A 7849-nucleotide genomic window follows, 5' to 3' on the forward strand; every position below is an offset into this window, starting at 1 on the left:
TAAGTGCATACATAATACTAAGTTTTAATAAGTCTTATTATGTATGTACTGAAGTCAACAAATTTTATTACGTTTGAAAAGTCTTCAATGAGAAGAGTGCAATAAATATAATTTTAGTTAACTGTAGCTTTATCTCTCTCTCTTTTTCTTTCTCTCTCCCTCTCTCTCTCTCTATATCTATATATCTATATAGAGAGAGAGGGAGAGATTTATTCTATATATATAAATATATATATATATATATATATATATATATATATATATATATATTACTGTATATATATATATATATATATATATATATATATATATATATATATATATATATATATATATATATATCAGTATATATATATATATATATACTGATTTAACAGATGTGAACAACTATAGAGCCATAGCTGTGTCCTCTGCTATGTCAAAAATTTTTGAGAGTCTTTTATTGCAGAAAATCAATTTGTACAACATTAATAAAAATGATGATTACCAATTTGGCTTTAAACAAAATCACTCAACAACATCATGCTCAAACTATTTTAAAAAGACTGTGCAGTATTACACATCTAGAGGAAGCCATGTATTTGCTTGCTTCATAGACTTTAATAAAGCATTTGACAGTGTCAATTACTGGCTGTTGTTCAAAAAATTATTAGATACTGGTCTGCCCAAAAAACTTGTTAGCTTGCTTGCATTTTGGTACAGTAATCAACAAATGTCTGTTCGATGGCAGAAAACAAAATCAAACAGTTTTGGAATTGGGAATGGGGTTCGTCAAGGAAGTATATTGTCACCACTTCTATTTAACTTTTACATACAAGATTTGATTTCATCAATATCAAACCTTCGTATTGGATGTAATATAGGTGGTATATTCATGAATGTGTTGGCCTATGCTGATGATATGGTTCTAATTGCGCCTTCTTGGTTTTCTCTTCAGAAACTAATTAGCTTTACAAATAAGGAATCTTCCTTAATTAACATGTCCTTTAATACCAAGAAAACTGTATGTATGGTGTTTAATCCAACTCAAAAATCAAAAGTTATATCAAACTCCTTCCCAGAATTATGTGTGTCAGGATGTGAAATTGCTTTTGTTGAATCTTTCAAATACCTTGGTCATATAATTAAAAATGACCTAACCGATGATCTTGATATAATCAAAGAGGTGAAGGGCCTTTACACACGTACAAATATCTTAATTAGACGCTTTCATTTATGTTCCACCAGAGTGAAGGTTAAACTGTTTAAAGCATACTGCATTTGTTTATATGGTGTTCCTTTGTGGCAAAATTATAATGATAAAACAATGGCACGCCTTCAGTATTGCTACAACAAATGTGCTAAAATGTTTTTCGGATACAACAAATATGATAGTATATCTTACATGCTTTTAGAGTTCAGATTACCATCTTTTCATACAATTATCTTAAACTATAGACATGCTTTTCGTAAACAGTTGATGGCTTGTACCTTGGTGAATCACTCTATTAATTCAGTTAATCAAAGTTTAAAATAATACTTTTCTTTTTTTAAAAAAAAAACAAAAATAAAACTATGGACCTGGCTCCTAATTTGTACATGCTTGTTGTCTGAAATATATTCTATTTATTTATTTATTTATTTATATATATATATATATATATATGTATATATATATATATATATATATATATATATATATATATATATAATATATATATATATATATATATATATATAGAGAGAGAGAGAGAGAGAGAGAGATTTCTCTCTCTCTCTCTCTCTCTCACTATATATATATATATATATATATATATATATATATATATATATATATATATATATATATATATATATATATATATATATATATATATATATATATATGTATATATAAATATACATATATATACATACATACAAACATATATATATATATACATATATATACATACATACAAACATATATATATATATATATATATATATATATATATATATATATATATATATATATATATATATATATATATATGTATATTTATATATACAGTTTTAATATTTTAAAAACTCTAACATTTAATATTTTAAAAACACTAACAAGTTTTTTGTTAAGATTAAACTAATGAAGTATGTAATATACTTATTTATATATGATGTCTTAATAAAATTGTCAACTAATACTAACAGTTAACAATCAATTCAGTAGTTTAATAGGCTCTTATAAACTACATATAAATAAGTATATTACATACTTCATTAGTTATACTTCATCTTAACAAAAAACTTGTTAGTGTTTTTAAAATATTAAATGTTAGCGTTTTTAAAATATTAAAACTGTTGCTATTGAATAGCAGCAGTTTTAATCTGAAAAACTAATCTTTTTTTATGTTACATAAAAAAAAAGTAAGGTTTTACATTAATCATTATTTTTTGGTTTTGAAAATAGTTATTAATACTATTATTATGAATAAAAAAATTGAATTTACTATCTGTTAGTGCATCTAAAACATTTGTATTGATCTTGTCCATATTACATTAAATCTAATAATATAAATCAAAATATGATTTTTTATGTATTGCCCCCTTATCCGGATTTCCGCCCTATCTGGATTTCGAAAAGAAAAACCGAAATTTGGTACCTAAAGTCCAACATTAATTTAACTAATTGCTTATAACTATTTTTCGTTGATTATTTGTACATAAAAAATGCATGAAGCAAAATATTTTAATAATAAAAAAGCGACAACATCAACCAAATTTTCATGTAAGATTCTCAGCAAAATAATCCATAAAAAAGAATGGTAGCAATACACAATAGTTATAAAAAAATCAAGCCTAACCTCTCTTCTTTTCAAAAATAGTGTAGGTTTATTTGTGTTTCTAAAAAAAACCACCTCAAAAAACCGTTTGCCTAGGGCTACCTGAAAAAAGTGGTATACTTGGTATAACACTAATTAAACTATTTGCTTATGTTTATTTTTCGTTGAAATTTGGCATGTGCATTGAAAATACATGAGGAAAGCTATTTTTAAAATAAAATATGCAGACTATACGTTTCTTCAACTACAAATTCATGAGAGAACATCAACCTAATATTCAGGAGCAAAACATTCCATAAAAAAGTTTAGTAACCATACACAAAAATCATTAAAAAATCAACATTAGCTATTCTTCTTTCAAAAAAGTATCTATGTATAAATATGTTTTCAGAAAGAAACTCCACAAAACCGCGTCAACCTTACGCTGCCTAAAAAAAATTTAAATAAACGAAAACCAAAATTTTAGCATAAAAATCAGTTCCGTAAATCGCGATTTCCGCGTCTCTCTCTCTCTCTCTCTCTCTCTCTCTCTCTCTCTCTCTCTCTCTCTCTCTCTCTCTCTCTCTCTCTCTCTCTCTCTTTATATATATATATATATATATATATATATATATATATATTATATATATATATATATATATATATATATGTATATATATACATATATAAATATTGTATATACTGACAACATATATGTGTGTGTGTTTACAAACAAATACATATATATAGTGTATATAGTATATAGATATATATACATATATAGATATATATACATATATAGATATATATACATATATATAGTGTATATAGAATAAGTTATATTTATAAAGTTATTAGATATACAATTATGTATGTATATATATATATATATATATATATATATATATATATATATATATAAATATATATATATATATATATATATATATATATATATATATATATACATATATATATATATATATATATATATATATATATATATATATATATATATATATATATATATATATATATATATATATATATATATATATATATATATATATATATATATATATATATATATATATACAGTGCTCGAAGTGGGAAAAAAAAGGTAGCGGCAGTGACGGATTTACCATATTCGAGGCCATAGGCAAGTTTTCTATTATATTAGTTGAGTTTTTAATTCTTGTGTTCTATTGTGTTTTGGTTATTTATTAGAACGTAACGAAGCAAAAAATGCACATAGGTTTTAAATGTACATTAAGTATTTTTTTTATTTTGGATGAAGATGCACTAATAAGACTACTCAAAATGCGATACCATTTATTTTTTTCGCAGATTTTAGGAGGATCGATTACATTGACTTAAAACTTAACCTTTCTGACTTTTAAAGACGCAAACTCATCAATTAAATCAGAACAGTCCAAGGACCAACTTATTTTATTTTCAATGGAAATTAAAGCTAATGCAGATAAGCGGTCTTGACCCGTAGTGGAACGTAAAAAGTTTTTTATGAGTTTTAATTTGGAAAATGACCTCTCTGCGCTTGCCACTGAAATAGGGGAAGTTAGTAAAATTCGTAGGGCAATAAATGAATTTGGAAAAGTTTCGATTAAAGAATTTGCCGTAATATACTTCAAAATTTCCAGAGCATCTTTCGATTCCGCCGAAGCTTCCATTCTTAAAAATGTATTTATTTCCGAGTATAACTCTTCATGGTTCACGTCCGATTCTTCTGTACTAGGATTTCTTAGTGATATTTCTAAATTTTTATAATCATTCAACAATTCATTTGCATCTAAACTTCGCATTTTTTTGGTACGGGTTAAAAAACCTAATATTTTGTTGTATGAATCAAGCATTTTGAATCTTTCATTTAAGCTTACTAATGCAACATCAATTATTGCATTAAAAAAATCTACTTTATATTTAGACTTTCCATTTAGAGGTGTATCAGTTCCTTCATATTCAAAAAAACGTCGTTTTCGGCTAAGCCGCACTTGAGGGAATACTGGCTCAGTACCTAATTTTATAGCTATTTCTTCAGATTTTTTAATAATCGCTTCAAATGATTCATCACTTCTGAATGATTCTAAAAAAATTTTCGTAGTTTCCACCAATTTTATCATAATAGAAATATCATAACTTTACTTACTTTGTTAATTTCAAACAATAAATCATGCCAAATTGTAAGTGAAAGTATAAACTGATATGAGGATATCTCATTACAACAAATACCCGGAACCAGCATAACATCCCATCACTGCTCAGATTATGTCTTGAGCAACAGTAAAAATGTAAAGACAATGCTATATAAAATAAATAAACAAGCAAACAAAAAGTCATTCAGTTAGGAGGATGGAAAAACAGAAAAAGCCTTTGAGACGTGTAGGTGTATATGGGCAAAGATATATTTGTCACAGTCATTGTCAATGTATATGAGACTAGAAACCGCATACTCTTTCATATGGTTGCTAGGCATTATGTATAACGCAAAAAAAAATTGCTACATACATAATAATAGATGTATATGTAAAGTTGAATATTTTATAAAAATACTGTTTATAAAAATACTGTACGCATACATTATATTGAATTTTAATAAATGAGTTTCGTTGTTTATATTTATTGTACTAAGAAAAAAAAATGCGAGGCCAACGGCAAATGCCTGCTTTGCCTGTGCTTAAAACTGCCGCTGGGTAGCGGGATGGTTTTTAATATTTTCTAATCACCATCCCACCTATCCTAAAATTATAGATTTCGTATATTGTGTAGATTAAATAAAGGAATTATAAATCCCTAGAGTATCCCTAAAGTAAAAAACCTATATTAAAAAAACAACTTGAGGTCCATTATATTCTTAAGAGACTGTCACCGTAAAATATTGAGTTGAGCTTCACATTAAACGTCATTAAGCAATCAAAAAACAATGGTATATTTAAAGATTTTATTTTTAAACAAGTCTTATTTTTTTGTATTTACCAATTTTTAAATAATTGAAAAAAAACTCGGTCAGAATATCTTCCAAAATATTTCACTTTCATTTATAGACTTTAATGCCGGCGCTTCACAATTCCTAAAATTAGCATCGCGATGTCCTTTCCCAAACCACTTAATAGCATTTGGATCGAAATGCGTAATTGGTGGACCTACTAATGAAATGAATATTAAACTCGACACAGTTTTTATTAATAAAGAGTTTCGCAAAGAAGATAAGATTATATTCATAGTAGAAAGCTGTTGAAACAATCAAGGTATTTATGGCAGTTCTCAGAGGCTGAAGATCATTAGGGGTTTTATCACAGTCACCAGTGGAAATGCATTCACGAAACCCTTGGACTGCCGTAATTTCACAAATATTTAAAGTTTTTGCTAATTGTCTAATATCGTTATCTCCAAAGCATGGATCTTGGTCTGCAAACCATTGTGGCTTATCAAAAATTTGTAAATTTTTTGTTAAATTATCGTATTTTTCTTTTTTTGGATCATTTTCTTTGTCTTGAAAAGATTTATGCGCAGCTCTAGTTGTAAACATTCTAAAATCAAGATTATCACTTAGTTTACTAAAAAAATCATTTTGATTAATTTTAGAAACTTTTCCGATCTGTAGTTTGACGCCTTTAAATTCAAACTTTTCTGCTGCAAGCTGCGTTTGCGAATTTTATTCACCTGAATTATTTCTCATTGATTGAAATATATGGTATTTTAAGGTGATAATCCGATGAGCATCAGGTAAAGAAGTTTGCCTATCTTGTAATTTTTTAGAAAGATGTTCTAGTTCTATTAAAGCATCTAGCATTAGTCCCATGTTGAGTATAAAATTGATATCACATAATTTATTTTTAAGACCTGCATATTGGGCTCAATCTCCTCCATTACGCCTTAAATCCAATAAAGATTCATGAAAGTGTTGATACAATGATGCATAATTATTCTAAACAGCCATCACAGATCGAGCTCTAGAAGACACCCATCTAGTGCCTAGAATTCGTCCAATGGAATTTAGTTTTACAGTTCCAGTTCTTTTTTTGTTTTTAGGAGATGCACTGCAAATGGAATATAATTTATCAAAAAAGCTTTTCATGTGACAAATTGGTAAGATATCGCGCACAACATCATTTACTGCTAACTCTAATTGGTGATTGCTACAATGCCATAAAATCAAATTAGGAAACTGATTCAAAAGTAACTGGGCCACGCCTGCCTTTTTGTCAAGCATATTAGAAGCACCATCACATGCAAAAGACACCCAATTACGTAATAAAAAACTGTTGTCAAAACCAAAATCGTGTAAAGCACATATAAAAGAGTTTGCAATAGACGAGACTTCTGCATTTGTTAATTCAATAAGATCAAAATAAATACTATTGACAATATTTATTTCTGGAATGTTCACTCTCAAGCAGATTGACAGAGCAGACTTTTTGCTCATCGTGGTAGATTCGTCTATCATAAACCCTACTTTATTATCGTTATGAAGAATATATTTTACAAGCTTAGTGCGCATTTCATTTGAAATGTGATAAACAATATCAGCGCATGCGTGATCAGATTGTAAAATACGTCCCATGTCTAAACCATTTTCTACCTGTAATAATATTAGTTTTTTCAAATCAGAAATTGGACGATTAATTTTTGCAATGTGATAAACAGTGCGAAATATGCAGTAAGTAATTTCGTGCTGATTGATCTGCATTTTTGAACTAAACATCTCTATGGTGTTTTTTTTAGACTGAGAAATAATTTTACAAGCCTTTTCGTGTGCAACTGATAGTTTATGGCTTGAAAGCTTTTTCCTCATTGATTGTTGTTTTTTTTTTTTGTTTCGCCATACTCCTTAAGGTTGCCAAGCGTCCATTCGCTAGCCAATTTTATTCCTTGAGATTATTCGGCACCTAAATTATTTGCTGACTTACAAACAGAACAACCAAGACCTGTTAATGAAACTGTCAACCAGTCAAATGTTTTTAATTTCTCCTTCCACTGTAAATCAGACCAGTAATCTGGAAAAATACCATCGCATTGAGGAAAGGATTGGCAAGTTTCAATACTCGAAAAAT

At 27.4% G+C, this 7849-nt stretch overlaps 2 protein-coding genes and 1 long non-coding RNA gene across 3 annotated transcripts in view; all 3 read right to left on the minus strand.

Moving 5' to 3' along the window:
* LOC136084976 (uncharacterized) overlaps window positions 1-3241 on the minus strand; it is a 7013-nt gene extending 3772 nt beyond the window's left edge. Inside the window, exon 1 of the long non-coding RNA XR_010640965.1 lies at window positions 2469-3241. This is a non-coding gene — a long non-coding RNA (uncharacterized LOC136084976). The remainder of the gene's footprint in view (window positions 1-2468) is intronic.
* Window positions 3242-4153: 912 nt separating this feature from the next.
* LOC136085175 (uncharacterized) lies at window positions 4154-6597 on the minus strand. Its single transcript, XM_065806463.1, has 3 exons — window positions 6536-6597; window positions 6099-6325; window positions 4154-4881 (listed from the first exon to the last, which is right to left on the minus strand). The coding sequence occupies exons 1-3, from the start codon at window positions 6595-6597 to the stop codon at window positions 4154-4156; spliced, it is 1017 nt and encodes a 338-aa protein (XP_065662535.1).
* A 126-nt stretch (window positions 6598-6723) lies between these two features.
* Window positions 6724-7590, minus strand: LOC136085176 (E3 SUMO-protein ligase KIAA1586-like). Its single transcript, XM_065806464.1, has one exon. It carries the CDS (start codon window positions 7588-7590, stop codon window positions 6724-6726), a length of 867 nt encoding a protein of 288 aa, XP_065662536.1.
* Between the last annotated feature and the right edge of the window lie 259 nt (window positions 7591-7849).

The sequence above is a fragment of the Hydra vulgaris genome, chromosome 09 (assembly GCF_038396675.1).
Source record: "Hydra vulgaris chromosome 09, alternate assembly HydraT2T_AEP".
Classification (NCBI taxonomy): domain Eukaryota; kingdom Metazoa; phylum Cnidaria; class Hydrozoa; order Anthoathecata; family Hydridae; genus Hydra; species Hydra vulgaris.

What these genes read in the sequence shown, in the direction of transcription:
- LOC136085175 (XM_065806463.1), bottom strand. Translation starts at nt 6,597, where the DNA reads ATGGGACTAATGCTAGATGCTTTAATAGAACTAGAACATCTTTCTAAA. An exon ending in TCTAAAAAATTACAAGATAG is followed by an intron (nt 6,326 to 6,535) that starts GCAAACTTCTTT and finishes TCTTGATTTTAG; the next exon opens with AATGTTTACAACTAGAGCTG. An exon ending in TCGTGAATGCATTTCCACTG is followed by an intron (nt 4,882 to 6,098) that starts GTGACTGTGATA and finishes AAATTTTTTTAG; the next exon opens with AATCATTCAGAAGTGATGAA.
- LOC136085176 (XM_065806464.1), bottom strand. Translation starts at nt 7,590, where the DNA reads ATGAGGAAAAAGCTTTCAAGCCATAAACTATCAGTTGCACACGAAAAG.